This window comes from Ipomoea triloba, chromosome 2 (genome assembly GCF_003576645.1).
Source record: "Ipomoea triloba cultivar NCNSP0323 chromosome 2, ASM357664v1".
NCBI classification, from domain to species: domain Eukaryota; kingdom Viridiplantae; phylum Streptophyta; class Magnoliopsida; order Solanales; family Convolvulaceae; genus Ipomoea; species Ipomoea triloba.
Window position 1 is genome coordinate 5,095,169 of NC_044917.1, and position 23,417 is coordinate 5,118,585.

A 23,417-nucleotide genomic window follows, 5' to 3' on the forward strand; every position below is an offset into this window, starting at 1 on the left:
ATAAATAACAAATTCACTAAAATTTTGACAAATTCACCATTTTTACATGGAGGGTAGTGTGGTACAACACTACAACCCCGGCCACATACAAGGTCATTGAGGCAAACATTATTATATTTATTAAAAAATATATACAAATTGACCTATTTTGCATTCATAAAATATAAAGTAGTTATATACAACCAATCATTTTTCTTTTATTAGAATGAATATTTTCCACTGATAGTCAAATACTGAAAAATCTTGAAAGTGATTTCTGAAAGTCATTTTTCAGGTTTTCAAAATTGAGATTAAAAAAAAAAAAAGATTATAGTATACATTTTTCGTATTAATCATTTTTTTCAATTACAATATATAAAAGCCTAAACCCTAAAATCCTAAAAAAATGTACAAAAAGTTTATAAATATTTGTGATATTAAACTTTTAAAAGTCTATAGACTTCTACATATTTTTTTAAAAAAAATCTTTAAAATTCATTTAAGATTTATAAAAGGTAATCATTTAAAAATTCTTCATGAAATACACCCCTAGTTGAACAGAATTAATGTCTAGCATCATATTTGAAGTAAGATAATATGAAAAACATAATTGATTCAACCTATTTAATTAATTACACTTTATAATATTTATTGTTATAATTTAAATAATTGTATATCAATCCAAATATTCTTAAAATATTATAACAAATTCATTCCGTGCAATGCACGTGCAACAATACTATTTTTTTTAATGTAATCGATTCAACTTATTTAATTAATTACACTTTATAATATTTATTTTTATAATTTATATAATTGTATATCGATCCAAATATTCTTAAAATATTATAACAAATCCATTCCATGCAATGCACAATACTATTTTTTTTTAATGTTACCTAGCTACCTATCAACACACGTTTAAAAGTCTTCTTGAAATAAACCCCTAACTGAACACAATTAATGTCTAACATCATAGTTGAAGACCCAATATAGAAATATCCTCAATTAAATTTAATAAATCATATTCAAAATTATTAAAATACCAAATGTGGAGATATCACCTGCCATAAATATATTACAATGGAATTCCACACCCAAACTAGAAACCCTATAAAAACCCTCCCTGGCTTAGTGAAAACCATTCATTTCTGCAGTTTCACCATGATGAGGCTGAGGAGGAGAAGCAGAATGAGCGGCAGCTGGACGTCCCGCCGGAGAAGTCAAAGAAACACGGCCGACGAGGGGTTGATGGTGTGGCTGTGCATTGTGCCTCACGAGATTCATACGATCAAATTTGCTAGGATTATAATTATTACACATTTTGTTCACTTTACAATACACTTAGATTTTAACAAATTTATTCCGTGCAAGACACATGCCAAAATATTAATTTTTTTAATAAAAAAATCTATAAAAGTCATTTAAAATTTATAAAGTTAAATCATTTTAATTGTCTAGCATCATAGTTGAAGACCCAATATGGAAATATCTTTAATTAAATTTAATAAATCAAATTCAAAATTATTAAAATACCAAATGTGGAGATATCGCCTGTCATAAATATGTGGCAATAGAATTCCACACCCAAACAAGAAATTCTATAAAAACCCTCACTGACTTAGTAAAAACCATTCAATAATTCATTTTGATCTCTTTCACCGTACCATGAAGTAAAAACCATTCAATTCATTTCTCTTTCACTGTACCATGTGGCTCATGAAGAGAAGCCGTAGGAGTGGCCGACGAATGCCCCGCCGCAAAGTCAACGAAAGACGGCCGTGTCTCCGTATTTATAGCTATAGACCTTGTTTGGTAAATGATAAATTCGTTAAAATTTTGACAAATTTATCATTTTGACTTTTTGACCAACGTTAAAATGCCAAAAAAAATATTTGATTACTCCGTGGTTTGGACTTTGGAGCGGTGAAAAATAGTTACATTGCAAACATATAATTTTAAGTTTGAATATAATAAAATTCAATAGAAAAAAACATTGGCATTGCTGTCAATGGGGTCGGAATCCGGTGGAGCAACTAATTTTTTTATGTTAGAATATTAATGTGGTTCATTTTTTTTTTTAAATACTAATGTTTGATTTTCTCTAAATAAAAATATCAAATTTTAGTGGGATAATTAAATACAAAAATAAATGTTGATAGAATTCTTTTTATATAAAATTTAATAATTATTCCTTTTTAAATCATTTGGAATCAAGGTGCCTATTTTTTTTTTTTTTGAGTTAAATAGTTACCTTCTTAACCTACTGAAGCACAAAGAGTCAACAGATGCCTCCACTGAGACTCAAACCCACTCCCTTCCACATGGGAGCGTACACCGGATACTGCTTGACCACAAGGTCTTTGGCAAATCAAGGTGCCTATTAACTATTAAGTACTGAAAAGTCTATAATGAATACTTAAATTAGAAAGAAATATTTAAGAAGCTGATAATTATTGTTCAAAAAAAAAAAAAGAAGAAGCTGATAAGTGATAATTATGGACTAAAAACTCAATAAAAAACTTAAATGCACAAATTCGATGACAAAAATTAAAGTCAGATATTATATATGGCTTACTGTTTGGGTCAGGCAATTCAAGCCCATACTTGATCTCTTTATTCGCACGTACATACAGAAAAAGAAATTTTTTTCAGGCAAAACATTCTATCTCGGATTTCGATCTGTGCACGATTGACACCCAAACTTTTCTGTTATTCTCAGTAGCACTACTAAAACAAAAGCCTAACGTTAACAGTATAATGTGTTTCCTTTTCATTCCTTAATGGCATCAAAATCTGTCTGTCTATTAACCATCTGATCTTCAATTCCCAGCAGCCAGTGGCAGTGGCTAAGGTACTTGAAGCCAGCCTGCAAGACTAACATTTTTGATGCACCAAACAGTTGCTAATTTTGTAGTTGCAGAATATGTGCAGGGGAGTTTGAATTATTCTCCCCAATCATGTCAGTAAAAAGTCGCACATACATACATTTCATGAACAGATCAGCTCTGCAAGAATTTTTCTTTCTTAGCTTTCCACATTTTTTTCTTTCCAACTTTACCTTTTATCCTGTCTGTACTTTGAGCCCCATAAACGCGTCAACAAACAGTTGGGAAAGCAAACTTATCACTGTGGTTAATTGAGGTTTTCAAAAGGAAACTCTTTATGCTTAATTTGTCAACATTTAAAGAATCTTCATCCATGACTTTGTAGTTTACTTATTATAAATAATATCTATTCATTGACTAGCGAGAAATGGTACCTAGCGGAAATTTACAGAATACTGTGACTTCTGGAGTTAACTGTTATGCAAGTATAAATAATTGAAATAAAATTGCAGTTTTTGCTACTAATTATAACTTTTGGTGTAGTGGTAAGCGTTTAACCTGCTTGTGATCTCTGACCCTAAGTAAAAGAACACAATTTACTTGTTTATGTGCAAGGCTTTCATATATATACTTGCAATCTTGCATGGAGTATATGAGATGGATGCTGCAATGAACATCTGAATTTGCATGGCTAAATTAAAGAAGGTGGTGTAGGGTAGGCCTGGTTTGATGAGATTAAAGTGGTTTAATTTGGCACTGAATTGAAATTATGATTTGTGCATAATAAGTATATATAAATAATATGATAATTGGAGTTAGAGAAGATAACAACTAGAACAGATATGAAATACAGCAATAATGGAGTTGAAAAGGTTCCTCTTTGCTTTGCCCCCACTACTCCACCTCCCTTTTATCAAAAACTAAATTAAAGCCACCATTTTTATAAAGAGAACATGCACCTTTGAGGGGGGGTTCAATTCAACAGAATATGCATGGATCTCCCTAGCTCCTTGAGTGAGTGAGCACTTGGATGGATATTATAATAAGTATTTTTGTAAGACCAACTTTTCTTTATTTTTTTTTTGGCTTTCTTCAAGCACTCAAATGCCACCTTTTCTGCCCTGCAAAGGTTAGTTGCAAATACTAAAATCCCCTTTCTTTTTCCATACCTCCCCCAACATCCCACTCCACTTTTTTGTCAGCTTAGCTTTTCTTTTCTCCCTTCTTTTTTTAAACAGATTTCCCATTTCATCATATCCATCCGTTGATTGATGAAGGGTGGCAGATTGACTGTACTCCAACTCCCAAGAAATCCCTAGTTTGCCCTCCTCCTCCTCCTTCATTCTGTTGTATGTGTCGACGCTTGGAAGGGTACATCTGAACATGGCTCTCCATTTCACTCCCGAGATGACTAGAAACCATTGAGATTGAGGTTGCTGCATATAATCCTGAAAACTTGTTGTCATTCCCATTGTTGTTGTCTTGAACGACAACCTGGTTGTTGTTGTTGCTGTTGCTATTGTTGTTGTTGACCTGCAATCCTAGGCTTCCTAGGAATGCAGGGTCACTCGTGGTGGCTCCAATCTGAGCAGCCTTCTGCAACAAGGCCGTGGCCGACATGTTTGCAGAAGGCGTTTGATGATGATGATGATGAGGCCGGTGTTGGGTGCTAAACAAGGATGGAATTGGAACACTCATAACCTGTGACTGATGATTCCCATCCATCTCCTCACCATTATTGTTATTAGTACTGTTTGAGTTTGAGGTACTAATCTTGTTGTTCCCAACGAGATTATTCCAGTTCAACTGAAAACTGCCGGACGAGGAAAGCGGAGTAGTGACCATAGGATTCTCCGAACCAACAAAAGATTGGAACTCTTGACCTTGGGACGATGTTGTCGTCTGCCCCGGAGCCGCCGCCATCCACAGCGGCAGCTGCCCTTGTCTCACTGGATTCATGTTTTCATCGTTGCCTATTATTGTTGGCTTGAAAATGGAACCAAAATGTGGCGGCGCCGCCATTCCGGGCCCTATCGCCGGCGCCGCCGCTCCTATAAAGTGGTAGTTGATGTTACTCCCTAGAGCCGCCACCGCCGCCGCGTTTTGCATATTGGACGCGGCTGTAACTCTCGCTGTCTCTTCCGCTAATGCATCGCAAAACGCCCTGTGTGTTATGAAGCTATCTTTCCTGCCAAAACCCCCCCAAAAAAAAAAATGAAAACCCAGAAAGCATTATATATAAATATAGATATATTAAGTTAGTAGATAAGGCTAGGGTCTAAAATTTAAGTTTGTCTTGATTATGAACAACCTAATTGGCAAGTTGTGAAGCAGACAAACACATCACAATCAAACATCTTAATTGCACAAAAACCTTAATCCTCTTAGCTTGTTTATATGCAATAATATGTAGTAAAAATTGAAAGAAAGAATATATATAATTAATTAATTATTACCTTGAGAAAACAGTCCCACAGTCGCATCTATATTCCCTAGTCCCACAAGTCTTGGAGTGGGCTTTCCAATCGGATTGAACGGCGTAGCGCTTAGAGCATTTCTCACATTTCCACTTCTTCTCGCCGTGTTTCCGGCAATAGTGTTTCTTGATTCCGGTGAGGTCGCCGAGAGCCCTGGAAGGGTGGTGGTGGACGCAGCTCTTTTCCGGGCAAACGTACACGCGCTTCCGCACTTCTTTGCTGCTCCTTTGCTTCAGCTTCCATGGCAGATTATGCCCTCTTCTGTGCAGCTGAAGATTCTGATCCCTCTGGAACCCTTTCCCACAAATTTCACACAGAAATCGGTTAGTTGCCATCAGCGTCTTTGGCGATAAAGCAATCACTTCAGCTTCTGGATCTGCACGTACAGTAAACAAAACTTTATATATAAAACAAATTAAAGAGAGAAATGAAATTAAGGATAGATCTTTGATTTGTTCTTGCCTGGGTTTCCTGGAAGGTTTCTCTTTTTCTTAGGAGGAGGGCAAGGGGGATTGGATCCTGCAGGGATTGGGGTTTGAGTAGTGAGAGCATTTGATGAGAGTAAAGCTTCTTTCTCTGTCATCTTATTGGGATTTTCTTGGTTTTTTTTCAGCTGCAAGCAAGAAAGAAGTTCATTTAAGGGTGAGCTAGCTTGATTATAACTTCATATATAAGCACCTAAGGATGGGGAATTTTGAGGGAAAACAAAAACACTAAGTTAGAAGATACCTTTTGCTATGATGTCAACCTCAACTACAACAACAAATTAAAGATCTTGAAATTTGAAGGATTTCAAATTTGGATCTCTCTTTATCTCTCTCTTACATGGATGGGGAATTCTTATAACTATCTAGCTTAGTATGGGGATAATAGTAAGAGAAAAAAACACCACCTCAATTAAAGAGAATGACCACTTTGTTATCCTCCTTTAATTTAATAGATCTACCTAATTAATTTAATAGTTTTTTAGTCTTTTTAATTATAACTATGGGATAATTTTGCCTCTCAATCACGATGTAGATTTAGTCCTTAAATTTTAACAAAGTAGTAAATTTGGTCATTGATTTTAGATTTTGTTAAAGACTCGCCATTATATTATTTATGCCCCTAACAACTTGAAACAGTTGGTAAACAGATTGCTAATGTAATTGTAGGGTAAGCGATCCGGACTGGATGTACCATGATAAGGAGTTTTTGGTCAAATTTTTCCTTGAGTAAGAATCAAACTCTAAGTTGAATATTAGGGCAAATTATACTATGGAGCATGGTCCATGTTGCAACGTAGACCATTGATAAATATTTATTTTTAGTATATTGAATGTTCATTTTTAATATACTGAAAATTCATTTTTAGGTAGTACCGTAGTAGTATATCAAAATAATGAACATTCAGTACACTAAAAATGAAGATTCAATGTACTAAAAATAATGAACATTATGCAATTGATTCATCTTGTAAGGTGAACCGTGATCTATATTATAATGATTGGAATACTAAATGTTATAATGATTGGAATACTAAATGTATGAAATAAAATTAAAAAAAAAAAAGACTAGCTAAATATATACCATGGTCACAATTAGGGACTTAAAAGTGTCTTTTTTTTTTTCTTATTTGTTAACTATTTAAAAGTTAACAAATTTTAATTTAACAACTTGAAGCATAAATTTTTGCATTGCACATACTCTTAAGAAAGAGTTAAACTCTACATATGAATGTGAGATATAGTAGATGCGAGATATAAAATTTATTGCAAATAACATATTTCGTATTATATATTTGGTGGGGGAATACCAAGATGTCTATAGTGTTTCATATAAACACAAGGAGGCAGACAAATTATACGATTGGATCGAAATTTTCATCCATTAATTAATTTACATATATATTCTTGTGTGAAGTAACAAATATTCTCATATGCTGCAGCGTTTTAACTGCTTGCTGTCGGAATAGAATATTAGTTGTATATACATGGGAGGCGGTGAAAAGTGAAAGTGAAAATGAAGAAATGCGAGCCTAGTTGATGAGGGTAGGGTGGGGAGAGGGGGGGGGGGGGGAGAAAGGGGCATGATGACACATATAATGAGGCTTGGAGAAGGTTAGACTACTCCATTACCTTTCCATTGGAATGATTATACCATAATTGTTTTGCTTTTTGTTTTTTAAAATATTATTCTCTCGATCTCTCCTATATATGCATCCAATGAACACACTAAAATATGTTTTTGTTTTGTGTAAATTATTGGCATCAAAGCATGCATATTGGAGTGTATGTACTATGTAGGACATGGGTATCTCCATCTTGTAGATTTGTTTCATGTTTTATGTTCTAAGTTAGCCAGTCGGCCGAGTTACCGGGTACAATCCATGCTCGATTCGAGTCATGGCGTTGTGGCTTACCATGAAGAAATGTTGTCAAATGGTTAATGTTCATATACTCATCACAAGTTGGTTTTAAATATGATATAACAACTAAATAGCTAAAAAACTCTATGATTAAGCGTTCTTGACTTACAGCGGGAACTAATTAAGCATAGTGTAGCGCTGAAATCCAACAAGATTATATGGTTTTTTTTTTTAATTTTATTTTAATGTGAGTTCAAACTTTTGATATTATATTTAAACGATTCAAATTAATTTTACTTAAATAACTATCTTTTGGTTTTTTAAAAAGAGTGCCAAATTGGTTTCGTAAATCAATTTACATTCACTAACTAAAAAAAATCCAATGAAACCTTTAAAACAAGCAAAATATATTGTAACTATGTTGTATTATTATTACTTATTCAGTTGGTTCTCACTTATGTGACATTGATTGAGCTAACATATGACTATCATGTGTTCGTATAGTTAGTGATAACCTCTTGAATAGATAATCATATATAGACCAGATTTGCTTGCACTATTTTATCAATTTAGAAATTTTATTGGAGCTTTTTTATTTTTTGTTTTTGTTTTTATTTTTTTTATTTTTTATTAAAGAACTTATTTGCACTATTTGTTGGATTTAAGGAGTTGTTTGATACTTTTTTCTTTAATTTTTTTTTTGTATTGTATTGTGCTTTTGTTATGATTTATAATTTATATAGTAATTATTAAATTTTACTAATTCCAGTCTTACTTTTGTGGAGAAAACTAATTAACTTTGACATTCTGGGTAAATGAAAAGCATTTCTCTTTCCCCTTTCAACTTTTCTTTAGGACACCTGGAAAGATTTCCCTTTTAAGATTCTTATTACACTCAGCAAATTAAAAATGGAGGAATATTAATTAATTAATTACTCCGTATAGTATATCAAATCTTGCATTATTTAATTCAAAATTATCTGTTTAATTCATAGTAAAACTGACCAATTAATTAATTAATTTTGCATATATACTCTTATTTTCTTAATTCTTGACCAAATTAAAAATAATGCTATATCAAAGACCGATCTAGTTTGATAATCCTAATATTTGATTATTTATGAATGTCCAAAGGCTAGATGCCAATGTCCCTCTGGTCTAAGTAAATAAAAGGGGTTTGAAACCTGAGATCGAAAAAAAAGTTAGCAATTTAAGGAAAAGGTTGAATTGGCATGCACTTGCTTTTGCTGTCTTCATGAATCTGTATCGTACTGTTACTTCGTGTTCTTGAACATCATTTGCAAATTGCAAAATCCATGCACGTGCCCAACTGTCAAAACATGCTAGCTAAACTCCAACGAAAGCGACGAACACACACTCATAAAAGGGAACACTCGTCCTTCATTCTGATACATTATTGACCGTGCCGTGCCCCGATTTATCAATTTGAAAAATGTTTTTTATCTTAGTTAAAAGCGAGCTAATGAGTCGAGTAAAAATTTAGGGGAAATTTAATTTGTAGAGATGAGTGTGGTGAAGGTTAGAGGACAGGGAACTGACAAAGGCAGTGAATTTTTAGGAATAAGTGTGGTCGTCCCCTTGCGGGCTGACTTTACCTGCGAACCCTTAATCATAATCTAATGATGTTTTACCTTTCTAACTTTGTTTATAATATAATGTTTGGAGTTTAGCTGTTGAACTTTCTTGCTCACAGAATATTCTCTCCCTTCCCCAACGTACCCCCACTCTCTCTTCCACTTTCGAGGTCCCAGCTCTTCCATCTCTGCTCATATATGCACCAATTGCTATATTCGTCTTCATATATATATATCAATTCTCACTCCAATGTAATACTTCTTTTTATATATAAGTCACCACTCACCATTAATATTTTTTTTTAATTCAAGTATCAAAGTAAGAAGATATAAATCAAACATCATAAAAATTCAAATGTAACATATTTTGTTTAGTTTTACTAAATATTACATATATACATACATACATATTTAAAAGATTATATATAGTGGTTAATTAGAAAGAATAATAAAGAATAACTTTAAACGAAGTTATTTAAATTTTTATTTTAAAAAAATTATATATAAAATGTCATATAGGAGGCCCCATCTAACATTGGATATTGGGTGGATATCCATCCAACCCGCTCTTATGGCTAACTCTATATATATAACTAATTTGGTAAAAACCTTATGTGAAGTGAACTTGTGCTTTGTAACATTTCTAAGTGTATTTTTTATATGTACGTACAAATTCACTTAAAATTTGCAACTCTAAAAGTGCATCTTATCAAAACTAAAAGTGTATTATATGATATGTAAAGTGCACACAAGACAATTGCACTAGTAGATATCATAGTATGCTCTTAGTAGTGTTGTAGAGTGCATTCAAACTTTGAAATAATTATAAAATTGTCACTGTTTTTTCTTACTTCAGAATCGTTAATCTTCTTAAATCTACACATAAAATGTATTTTTTTTTTTACTGAACTGATATGAGATTGTATCATAATTCACTTACCATGCAAATCTTGAGTTGGGGTATATACATTAAATTAGTACAATAGGATGAAGTTGAAGATTTGATTAGCTATAGGTTTGAAATCACATGGATTTGGGGAAAAGTAAAATGTTGTCACCAAGGATGTGTTTTGTTTCATTGCTTGTCTTTTTACTACTTTGGAAATGAAGCTGTAGCAAGAGTAATTCCCTTTTCGTCAATAGATCATGCAAGACAGACACATAGAACTCTAGTCCTAAAATTCTACCTATACTATACTAGCTAGGTCACCAAAAGTAATTTTCCCTATTTTCAAAGAGTTGAACATGTTCCCCAGTTACTATATATTTTCTCCTTTGGAATGCTCATGTAACTGTTAAATTACACTTCCATCCCTTAACTTTCGTTGCTTTCACTTTCCCCAGCCCCACCACCTTCATCCAATTATTATTATTTATTTAATTAAATGTTTCAGAAATTTGAAAAAAGAGAATGCAATTTGGATATACAGATTCTGGGACCAACAGATAGTTGATTATTTAATTTTATCTTCAGACCATACATGATACACACATATGCATCCCTCGTAAAAGAATAATGGACCGGGATCTAAGAATCTACTCCATAGTACCAGAGCTTTTTCTCCTCAAAAAGTTATATATATACTTTGGAATTTTAGATGCAGTAAAATGAAGAGAAATAGTATTTTATATAGTCATATCAAATTATTGAAAAGTAAAAACAGGAAAAAAAAAATTATATCTTCCAAAATTATAAGAGTTGCATTCTTTGCTTTTTGAGTGCAACAACGTAACCTCGCCCTAATTAATTACTTATATCTCTAGGCATGTGGGCGTGGGGCTNGGGGGGGGGGGGGGGGGGGGGGGGGGGGGGGGGGGGGGGGGGGGGGGGGGGGGGGGGGGGGGGGGGGGGGGGGGGGGGGGGGGGGGGGGGGGGGGGGGGGGGGGGGGGGGGGGGGGGGGGGGGGGGGGGGGTGGAGAAAGGTGCATGATGACACATATAATGAGGCTTGGAGAAGGTTAGACTACTCCATTACCTTTCCATTGGAATGATTATACCATAATTGTTTTGCTTTTTGTTTTTTAAAATATTATTCTCTCGATCTCTCCTATATATGCATCCAATGAACACACTAAAATATGTTTTTGTTTTGTGTAAATTATTGGCATCAAAGCATGCATATTGGAGTGTATGTACTATGTAGGACATGGGTATCTCCATCTTGTAGATTTGTTTCATGTTTTATGTTCTAAGTTAGCCAGTCGGCCGAGTTACCGGGTACAATCCATGCTCGATTCGAGTCATGGCGTTGTGGCTTACCATGAAGAAATGTTGTCAAATGGTTAATGTTCATATACTCATCACAAGTTGGTTTTAAATATGATATAACAACTAAATAGCTAAAAAACTCTATGATTAAGCGTTCTTGACTTACAGCGGGAACTAATTAAGCATAGTGTAGCGCTGAAATCCAACAAGATTATATGGTTTTTTTTTTTAATTTTATTTTAATGTGAGTTCAAACTTTTGATATTATATTTAAACGATTCAAATTAATTTTACTTAAATAACTATCTTTTGGTTTTTTAAAAAGAGTGCCAAATTGGTTTCGTAAATCAATTTACATTCACTAACTAAAAAAAATCCAATGAAACCTTTAAAACAAGCAAAATATATTGTAACTATGTTGTATTATTATTACTTATTCAGTTGGTTCTCACTTATGTGACATTGATTGAGCTAACATATGACTATCATGTGTTCGTATAGTTAGTGATAACCTCTTGAATAGATAATCATATATAGACCAGATTTGCTTGCACTATTTTATCAATTTAGAAATTTTATTGGAGCTTTTTTATTTTTTGTTTTTGTTTTTATTTTTTTTATTTTTTATTAAAGAACTTATTTGCACTATTTGTTGGATTTAAGGAGTTGTTTGATACTTTTTTCTTTAATTTTTTTTTTGTATTGTATTGTGCTTTTGTTATGATTTATAATTTATATAGTAATTATTAAATTTTACTAATTCCAGTCTTACTTTTGTGGAGAAAACTAATTAACTTTGACATTCTGGGTAAATGAAAAGCATTTCTCTTTCCCCTTTCAACTTTTCTTTAGGACACCTGGAAAGATTTCCCTTTTAAGATTCTTATTACACTCAGCAAATTAAAAATGGAGGAATATTAATTAATTAATTACTCCGTATAGTATATCAAATCTTGCATTATTTAATTCAAAATTATCTGTTTAATTCATAGTAAAACTGACCAATTAATTAATTAATTTTGCATATATACTCTTATTTTCTTAATTCTTGACCAAATTAAAAATAATGCTATATCAAAGACCGATCTAGTTTGATAATCCTAATATTTGATTATTTATGAATGTCCAAAGGCTAGATGCCAATGTCCCTCTGGTCTAAGTAAATAAAAGGGGTTTGAAACCTGAGATCGAAAAAAAAGTTAGCAATTTAAGGAAAAGGTTGAATTGGCATGCACTTGCTTTTGCTGTCTTCATGAATCTGTATCGTACTGTTACTTCGTGTTCTTGAACATCATTTGCAAATTGCAAAATCCATGCACGTGCCCAACTGTCAAAACATGCTAGCTAAACTCCAACGAAAGCGACGAACACACACTCATAAAAGGGAACACTCGTCCTTCATTCTGATACATTATTGACCGTGCCGTGCCCCGATTTATCAATTTGAAAAATGTTTTTTATCTTAGTTAAAAGCGAGCTAATGAGTCGAGTAAAAATTTAGGGGAAATTTAATTTGTAGAGATGAGTGTGGTGAAGGTTAGAGGACAGGGAACTGACAAAGGCAGTGAATTTTTAGGAATAAGTGTGGTCGTCCCCTTGCGGGCTGACTTTACCTGCGAACCCTTAATCATAATCTAATGATGTTTTACCTTTCTAACTTTGTTTATAATATAATGTTTGGAGTTTAGCTGTTGAACTTTCTTGCTCACAGAATATTCTCTCCCTTCCCCAACGTACCCCCACTCTCTCTTCCACTTTCGAGGTCCCAGCTCTTCCATCTCTGCTCATATATGCACCAATTGCTATATTCGTCTTCATATATATATATCAATTCTCACTCCAATGTAATACTTCTTTTTATATATAAGTCACCACTCACCATTAATATTTTTTTTTAATTCAAGTATCAAAGTAAGAAGATATAAATCAAACATCATAAAAATTCAAATGTAACATATTTTGTTTAGTTTTACTAAATATTACATATATACATACATACATATTTAAAAGATTATATATAGTGGTTAATTAGAAAGAATAATAAAGAATAACTTTAAACGAAGTTATTTAAATTTTTATTTTAAAAAAATTATATATAAAATGTCATATAGGAGGCCCCATCTAACATTGGATATTGGGTGGATATCCATCCAACCCGCTCTTATGGCTAACTCTATATATATAACTAATTTGGTAAAAACCTTATGTGAAGTGAACTTGTGCTTTGTAACATTTCTAAGTGTATTTTTTATATGTACGTACAAATTCACTTAAAATTTGCAACTCTAAAAGTGCATCTTATCAAAACTAAAAGTGTATTATATGATATGTAAAGTGCACACAAGACAATTGCACTAGTAGATATCATAGTATGCTCTTAGTAGTGTTGTAGAGTGCATTCAAACTTTGAAATAATTATAAAATTGTCACTGTTTTTTCTTACTTCAGAATCGTTAATCTTCTTAAATCTACACATAAAATGTATTTTTTTTTTTACTGAACTGATATGAGATTGTATCATAATTCACTTACCATGCAAATCTTGAGTTGGGGTATATACATTAAATTAGTACAATAGGATGAAGTTGAAGATTTGATTAGCTATAGGTTTGAAATCACATGGATTTGGGGAAAAGTAAAATGTTGTCACCAAGGATGTGTTTTGTTTCATTGCTTGTCTTTTTACTACTTTGGAAATGAAGCTGTAGCAAGAGTAATTCCCTTTTCGTCAATAGATCATGCAAGACAGACACATAGAACTCTAGTCCTAAAATTCTACCTATACTATACTAGCTAGGTCACCAAAAGTAATTTTCCCTATTTTCAAAGAGTTGAACATGTTCCCCAGTTACTATATATTTTCTCCTTTGGAATGCTCATGTAACTGTTAAATTACACTTCCATCCCTTAACTTTCGTTGCTTTCACTTTCCCCAGCCCCACCACCTTCATCCAATTATTATTATTTATTTAATTAAATGTTTCAGAAATTTGAAAAAAGAGAATGCAATTTGGATATACAGATTCTGGGACCAACAGATAGTTGATTATTTAATTTTATCTTCAGACCATACATGATACACACATATGCATCCCTCGTAAAAGAATAATGGACCGGGATCTAAGAATCTACTCCATAGTACCAGAGCTTTTTCTCCTCAAAAAGTTATATATATACTTTGGAATTTTAGATGCAGTAAAATGAAGAGAAATAGTATTTTATATAGTCATATCAAATTATTGAAAAGTAAAAACAGGAAAAAAAAAATTATATCTTCCAAAATTATAAGAGTTGCATTCTTTGCTTTTTGAGTGCAACAACGTAACCTCGCCCTAATTAATTACTTATATCTCTAGGCATGTGGGCGTGGGGCTAAAAGAGGCTGCATCAGACAGAGTAAATGCATTGCTTTATATAAGATAAACTTCACCCAACAAAAAAAATGAACTTGAAAAGAAGATTGCCGGTATCTCGTCCAAGAAAATGTCTTCCTAGTCAAACCAAACCCTACATGTATATTCCAATTAGCAAAAGAATTACATGTCATCAAGCCAAATATGTATCACTTTTCTGAAGGTAATTAATTAAAATTTAAACCTTCAAGCATGCCTATTGTACGTGAAAAAAACTAAGGGTCATGTGGTTAAACACAAGAAATAAGAATGAAAGTTGTACACATTGTTTGGTTGACAATAGTGGTGAGACTGAAGCCGATCGATTGGAGACATCCTAAGCTTTCTAACTATGTTGCAAAATGATTCTCGTGCACCCGAAGGTCCTTATGTACTCAATATGGTCATTGATGATGAACGATTTGGGGTCGCGTTGAAGGAGATGAAGACCAGAGCCGGGTGAAGGAGATGGTACAATCCACGACTAAAGAGATGAAAATCAGAAAAAAAAAATCAGCACAGAAAATCAAAAAATAATTTCTTTAAAAAAAATGAAAAGACGAAAATGGTTGGCCTAAAATAGGATTTTACTGATCAGAATGACCAAAAGTGTCCAAAATATGATAGTTTGGGTTGTTAAATGACAAAATGGATTGTTTGAGAATAAAAAAGTGAATTGTCACCAAAGATAATAGACCTTCGTTGATAATTCACTTTTTTATTCTCAAACAAACTATTGAAAAAATAAATAAATAAATAAATAAATAACAAAAATACCCAAAATATGATAGTCTATGGGGTTAAATAACAAAAATAGTAGTCTGAAACTAAATTGGGATTGTTACCAAAGACAAGGACTCCTGTTGGAATTAACTCAATATAATATTGACACGTTACGTTACAGATAAACCATTTATCTGTTAATAAAATTGTTATGTGTTTGTGTGTTTGTGTGGTTTGCGTAAAAGAAATAAATCTGAAGTCTAAGTGCAGTTAGGTTTGCTATCATTCTCTTGGTGTTGAGTTGATATGACTATGTGATGATAGGATGAATACAATTGAAATAGTGAAATGATAAATGTTGCTGTCGTTAGTTGAGTATACAAAAAAGTAAAGTATATGTTCTGAACAATAAAATTAAAGGCATGTTTAAAGTATTAGTTAGTTTCATTATAGGAAAAATATTACCTGTAATTATATCCAATCTTTCATTTCAAACTCCATATTATGTAGTGTAATGCGATTTTATATGCATTTTATTACTGGTCGTTTTCATCCTTTAATTTAATTTACCTATATATCAACAAACCTATACTTACAAATTATTGGGCAAACACTTGGAGAGTTGAGTCCAGCATATTATCATCAAAATGTGACACTAAAGGCTAAGGAAGTATAAGAAAATAAAACTTACGCTTTCGCCACTAGCTATAGCTTTTGGTAGACTATAATTTTTAGCATAATGATGGATGCTTGATCATAATAATTGGCCTCAAAATATGTCATAGGTTTTGAAATATTGTTGGGCTGAAGCTTGGAGACCACGCTATGAAAATGCAAAGTTACGTTATATCTGAAATTAAAAAAAAAATAAAAAATAAAAAGCACCCACCCTTGTAAACACTGAAGCACTATATCTCCAGGTGTTCATTTGCATGTCTAGTAGAGTACTAGTCCTATGATTTACCTTTATAAGGTGAGACAAGGGTTTGGTGTTTGATAATGAAATGTGGGAAAATATTATTATAAATTTAATTAATTAGATTGCAATTGATGGAGGAAAATTAAAAAAAAAAACACAGGAATTCCACTACCAAAAACATGAGTTTTCTAAAATGAATTAGTATGATTGATAGAATGATTGGGGAAATGCATTGAGAAAGACAAGAAAAAAGGCTAGTTTGTAAGCTAAAAAGGATCATTCAAAGTTTCAAACATTCAAAAGTAGGGTCCTCTCCCCACTTGTAAAAGAAGATGATGAAGAAAAGGGAAGAGGATTGGTCCTGCTGCTGTCATATATCCTTAGTAGTGCATATATTCCAACTTCAATTGATTGTGCCTATATATGAACTTAAAAATATAAAATATTTCATGCATGCATGATTGTAATGATATGGTATTGTGTCGTCCGGCAAATTATACCACGGATCAGAATCTATATCTATAGTTGACACATTTTGTATCGACAGTTGACAGTTTCTGCACCTCTAGCTATCATATTATGTGTTAGTAATTATCAAATTATTTGTTTATATATAGATAAACCGTTAACTAAATGTATAGAATTTTTGTATTAAGGTTCACAATGCAATATGAACCCTAATCCATAGTATAACAATTGGTGTTGTTTATGCTCGAGCAAGGAACAGGTCCGGCCCTGGGTAGGGCAGTCTGTGTGCCCGGGCCATCTCTAAGAGGGGGCCCATATGAGATATAAATATATAATGGGCCATTGGGCTCCCTCTTATATAGTTATACAGTTGTGTATATTAAAAACAGAGTTGGGCTGCTGGGGGCCCATTATATATATTAAAATTAAAAAAGAAAAACAGAGGTTAAGCCGTTAAGCTTTGCGTTTCTTCTTCCGGACTCCGATGTAGGGATGGAGTGATGGAAGCACTATCCGCCTAGCCCGTCTCCTCGCGCCTACGTCGTCTCAAGAGGTCGGCCGTTCTCAAAGGTAAAACAATAACGGCATTAAAATTTCAAAAATCTCAATATTTCATACGCAAAATCGCAAATTAGCAAAAATAAATTAGTGAATTTAGGGTTGTACACGACAATTGGCAGTTTACAGACTGCAATTAGTAATCTCTTTTAGTCCTTTCTTGAATTCTTAAGTTAAAAATGCATTATGTATACTGCATAGGAATCCGCATGTATTATGCTAGTTTAGTGCCTGTATTATTCATATTGGCATATTGCATAGCAGCATAGTTAAAAATGTATTGTATAGGAATTAGGAATCAACATAATGTTTATCAATCATAAGTTGTCTATATTCTATTTAGGATTCCTTGTATATAATGAAATTGTGTATTGAGAATGATATGTTAGATAATATTAATCTTGGAGATGTTATTTATTTTGCATCTAGGAAAGCACATAGATGTTTTCTTTCATTATTAGTTTTATATTTTAAAATTGTTAAAAATTTGTAAATTTTATTTTAAGTTAGTTGACATTAGTATTTTTGTACAATTGTACTCATACATTGAAATTAAAATTTAATTATAAACATTTATGTTAACATTTGTACATGGTGTAGGGCCTTTGTTTTTCATTTACAGGATTTGGACGAAAGGAAGAAGAAGAAACCTAGAAATGGATGCAAAATCATTGGCGAAATCGAAAAGAGCTCATTCGTTACATCATAGTAAGAAGCATCAGCAACATCATTCGTCCAAGGGTGCCCCTTCTGTCCCTGGTGCGCCTACTGGTGATAAGAAACAAAGTGGAAAACAAGTTAAGGAAAAACCTGTACAGGTACATGGTTCTAGGGGACTTCCTTCAAATTGGGATCGTTATGTCGAAGAAGGAGAAGAAGAGTATGGGTTTGATTCTGAGAATATGGTCCCTCAAGATAGTGTGTCTAAGGTTGCTACGGATGTTGTTGCGCCGAAAAGTAAGGGGGCAGACTATGCTTACTTGATTTCTGAGGCCAAGGCTCAGTCTCTGTATTCTTCACAGAGTGTTCCCCTGTTCAATGATGTTCTACATGGTGATTCTCTTAATCTTTGTGGATTTTAGATATTTTAACTTTGTTACTAAGAATTCTGTTTGCTTGGATGAATTGTTGTTTTAATTGTGGTACTGAAGTTTCTGCATTCCTTGAGGATTGACTAAATTATTTTTTAGATTTCTATCAGGGGCATGGTCCATTGCTTTCTGTTAAAGGGCAAAGCATAGCATCATGGATCAGTGATGACAATTTTGGGTCAGAAGATAAAGGGCCTCCTCCAGATGAGGTAATTTTTTGATTGACAATCTAAGAGCTGGTCTGTGTCTGTTGTTCTAAGCTGGAATGAATAATTGAACAAAAACTATCAACTTGGACCTTTTCATGTTATTGAAATTGACCTATTTAATTCTTTTGGCAATCTGAAGTCAAATTCCTTTCCTTGTTTCTCTTAATGTCTTGAAAAAGAAATAATTCCTCCTAAATCTTGTTTTTCTGGTTAGTTATATTGGTTTGGTGAAGAATCAGCTACAGTTATTTTTGTAAATTTTGAAACTTAATTGGAATGTCATTTTGATGAAGGTTTCAAAGTTCATACCGTCATACCTAAGATTAATAGTGTAGATTTGTAACTATGTAATTATTATGCAGCCACTAGAAGTCATTTAAAGATCTTCTAGTGGTACTATTATATTGAATAAACAGATTGATGATGCCAAACGACTCTGAGGATTAGTTAATTCATACTATGTGGAGTTAGGGTTTCTTTCATATTTTGGTTATTCTGCTCTTTTAAAAGAGCCCTCGTAGTTCCTGTATGCCAACAAAGTACAGCCTGTTGTGGCATCAATACCACTTGGATTTCCAAAGGAAGAAGACAGTGGATTATATAATAAAGTGGACATTAAGAAACGTAAAGGAAATAAGTAATTGCACTTAAGAAGTTAATTATATTTTGTTATATCTGTATCAGGTTGGTCAATACTATTTCATATGGAGTATATATTAGATTTTGCATTCAATGGAATTTCAGACACTCAAGCATAAATTTAATGAAGAAGCAAGTACTGATACAGTCTCATACTGAATGCTGTAATCCTATCTTTGCAGGCATCTTTTCTCTCTCTCAATTTGCACACTCTTGCAGAACAACTTGCAAAAGCAACTCTATCAGAAAGGCTTTTCATTGAACCTGATTTACTACCTCCAGAACTGGTATGTTTAATGACCTTCCATAATATTTAGAGTAAGCTGTTGCATTGCAGAAACAAACAATAGGGTTAACCAAGGAAATTACTTGTTATGTGACTATTAGTTCTGGTGGTAATTAACAAAAAGCTAATTGAAAAGAATAGCCCCCTAATTTTTTGCATTTCTTCTTATGTGTTATGCCATATAAATATCCATGGCTCCTTATTTTTTAGTCAGATATTGAGCTCTGAATTAAACCCCCATCTACTGAGTTTATTGCTGTGTATCTTTGACTACTTGACTAAAATGCCCGCTTGGAGTACCAGATAATGTTGTGTAACTTTATTAACATTTGACTGCAAGAATGTTTCTATATTTTCACAATTTATTGTTTATCAAGAAAAATAGTACATGTGAATTAAAAATTGCCTTATCTTTCCCTAGTAGTATTGTGCCAATACTAAGTTGAAAGGTCTCTGGCAATTAGGTTTTGTGTGTGTGTGTGTGTGAGACTTATAATTGATTGTGTTAACTGTTTGGCTTAGCTGTTAGTATTAACAGGTGTTTTGTAAAATTAGTGGTTTATTGTTAGTTGTTAACATGTAAATTGACTTGACATGAGTATATTATATTATTTAATTTGTTGTTGGTCATGATGTTATTTAGAAAAAAAAAAGTGGACAATAATAACTGAACATTAAAAATATCAATTTAAATGAACAACACACACTAAATATAATAAAATGACCATAACAACAAAACTGTTACAAAAGTAAAGAGAGTTTCTAAATAAGTTGTCTATTAAAAAAGAGAATACACAGTCCTATAAATACATGCTGCCATCCAAGTCTATTTGCCAATTAACTGATATCCATTTTAGTGGTTTAACGAATGGTTCAAATCCACCAAACGTGGGCTAATCTGCTATTTACCAATTACCAAACCAGGCTGTTATCTGAAAACATCAGCTTTAAGACTTGAATCCTAGGAATTGTGTTGTTAACAAGGAAATGGCTTTTTACTTTTCAGTAAAAGTACTGGATTACAACCTTACTGGTTATCAGTGTTAATATAATGGCTTTGCTCAAAAGCTCATTCTTTTTTCCCTCCTACATATTGTAGTGCACAGAGGAATTGCAAAAGCTTAGTGAGAACGAACAGGCTAAAAATAAGGCTGGAGTGGCTGAGGAAGTTTTTGATTCATTAGCTCATGGCAATCAGTTTGTTAGAAGTCCATCTAATACAGCTGGCACCAGCACCAGCAGCAGTACTAGTACGAGGGATGAGATATTGCAAGCAAAAGGAATAGGACAAACTGATTTGCCGAGGTACACTCCCGAAATCAATGTGAACACTGCTGCTAAGAAACCAGCACAATTCGAGGTAGCCAATGCAGAGGCAGAGCTTGACATGCTTCTCGGCTCATTTGCTGAAACAAAGTTTCTCGAGTCCAACAGAGTAACAGAGGAATCATGGGATAATTCTTTTTTGACACAAAATGATGTTTCATCCTCATTTTCAGAAAGGGGTTCATTGAGTCAAAAGGTTCCTTCTAGATCAGATGTAACAGACCCAGACCCAGGGTTGGGTGGAAGTGTGGCGAGGGATATGAAGCTTGACGATATTGTTGATGATCTACTCAGAGAAACATCCATTCTGACAAACAAAAACGAGGGATCACTGGCTGATGAGACAAGATCTGCTTTTCGCAATACCCCCTCTTCCTCAAACCCTGTCACCAAGTCTAAACTTACTGATGACTTTGATTCATGGTTTGACACAATATAACCGATCTTCAGCTTCTCTTGTACAAGGCCAGCTGTTTGAATCCAAAAAGGCGAAAAGCAGGATTGCTAAGTGGTAAGAATGCCATGATGGTGAAAATATTTTTGGAAATGGGATGTTAATTTCTTAATTCCTACTTTTCTGCTTGTGAAAAGCTACAATATTATGGCAGGAATGATTCCATAACTATTTCTAAATTTCTAGCTTTATGCCTTCTAGAATGTGAGGCTGCCAAAACCATTTTGAAGTGGTAGAATGAGTCAACTAAATCTGCGATGCCATGGTATTTGTATGTAACACAAAAATGCTTAGTTAGACGTTAGGACAAAGCCATGGAAGTTTTCTGTACGAAAAGGACACAAATTCTAAGTTATCATGCGTATGAATAGCTGGGGTTGATTTTGTTACACAATCACACCCAACTTATTTTCTTTTCTTCTATCCCAAAGATCTCTTCTTTAGAACCTTCTTATTTCATCACCACATGTTACGTGCATTAAAAATTTTTAATACTAAATTTTATGTCATCAAACATGGCTTTTTCTTATTAAAGTCGTGGAGATAATTAATAACACATGAAAAGTTGGAATTTGCAATTAGTGTTTGTCAATTCTATATTTCTACGTTACCAAAATTCTAATTTACTTGGAATTTGCTATATTTATTTATATTATCACAACTACGGAGTAACCCCAAGGACCCCCATGTTCCGGTCTGGTAACTCAGCTGAACACAGAGGGTAAATCTTTATTTATTGCGCACAAGGTTGCTCCTACAGTATCTTTATTTATTGCGCACAAGGTTGCTCCTACAGTACCGCTGGTGAGACTTGAGTCATTGTCTTTCTTTTTAAATTTCATGCATGTGATCAACTGAGTTGTTCATGCGGGCATTACGCAATATCTTAGTTATAGTCTTTAAGACAATTTTACAATTTCGTGCTGCACACACCTGTCCAATACATGATACGTCATAAAAAGCAAAAAATAAAAAAGAGTTATTTTCCTTCTTTTTTTCATTCACATAACTACTTAAATTAGGCATGCTTTCTTGATTAGGAGTACAACGTGACATCATGTGAATTTGCAAAAACTCCCTCTAGTTTAGGTGAAGTTGGATATGTCGATTTTAATGCACAAATCTTAATTTATTAGGATGGCAAGGTTAAAATAGGATTGGGGAATTTGAAAACATGGTAAATTAAAATTTCATAATGTTACAAATTAATTAGCAGAACATGTACTAAGGAATCATTGATAGTTGGTTCACAATCACAGCCACAAGGCCCCAGCATGTTTCAATACCGGAGTCAACTCGCCGGAAATATGTGCCGCCATAATCCGTTCCAACCCCCCAAACAACCGGCCACCGATGAACACCGCCGGAAACTGCAACCCCTTCTCCGTCCGGTCACCGGCAATCGACTCCAGCTCCTCAATCACCTCCTTCTCAGCCTCCTCGTCAATCTCGGTGACCACAGGGTTGACCCCCAGCACTTGTAGCAACCGCCTCACCACGTGGACCATGCAACACCCCCGCCGCCCAAACACCACCACCGCGTTCTCCGTAACCATGTTCTTCGCCCCGTCTTTCTCTTCCTTAACGCCCTCGTAGATCGACGATGAAGAACCGCCGGCTTTGTTCATCAACGGCGACGATTGTTTGCCCACCACTGCAGGCTTGTCTCTTGGCATTGTTAGCCATGTTTTGTACGGAATTGCTTCTTGCATAGCGATAGATGAATCCAATTTCTTCTCTTCTCTTTCTTGTAGCTAAGTGCAGAAAAAAAAATAAAAAACCAGAAAGAAATTAAAGATGGTAGCACTTTGGTTTTCTTAACAACGCTAGCTAGCTTGTTAGGATATATATATACAGATCGATGCGATGTTATTGTGTGTATATAATCTTGAACTGCACCGAATATATATATGTGTA

The 23,417-nt window shown here is 33.6% G+C and overlaps 3 protein-coding genes across 3 annotated transcripts; 1 reads left to right on the forward strand and 2 right to left on the reverse strand.

Annotated features, from left to right (window-relative positions):
* Positions 1 to 3,580: 3,580 nt before the first annotated feature.
* On the reverse strand, positions 3,581 to 6,120 carry LOC116009750 (zinc finger protein MAGPIE-like). The gene is made up of 4 exons (XM_031248878.1): positions 6,014 to 6,120; positions 5,747 to 5,897; positions 5,264 to 5,660; positions 3,581 to 4,995 (listed from the first exon to the last, which is right to left on the reverse strand). The coding sequence occupies exons 2-4, from the start codon at positions 5,865 to 5,867 to the stop codon at positions 4,059 to 4,061; spliced, it is 1,455 nt and encodes a 484-aa protein (XP_031104738.1). The 5' UTR covers positions 5,868 to 5,897; positions 6,014 to 6,120; the 3' UTR covers positions 3,581 to 4,058.
* An 11,275-nt stretch (positions 6,121 to 17,395) lies between these two features.
* Positions 17,396 to 21,923, forward strand: LOC116011091. Its single transcript, XM_031250608.1, has 5 exons — positions 17,396 to 17,507; positions 18,096 to 18,548; positions 18,686 to 18,795; positions 19,617 to 19,721; positions 20,820 to 21,923. Exons 2-5 carry the CDS (start codon positions 18,152 to 18,154, stop codon positions 21,483 to 21,485), a joined length of 1,278 nt encoding a protein of 425 aa, XP_031106468.1. The 5' UTR covers positions 17,396 to 17,507; positions 18,096 to 18,151; the 3' UTR covers positions 21,486 to 21,923.
* A 729-nt stretch (positions 21,924 to 22,652) lies between these two features.
* Positions 22,653 to 23,417, reverse strand: LOC116010648 (glutaredoxin-C9-like). The gene has a single exon (XM_031250133.1). The coding sequence runs from the start codon at positions 23,210 to 23,212 to the stop codon at positions 22,754 to 22,756; it is 459 nt and encodes a 152-aa protein (XP_031105993.1). The 5' UTR covers positions 23,213 to 23,417; the 3' UTR covers positions 22,653 to 22,753.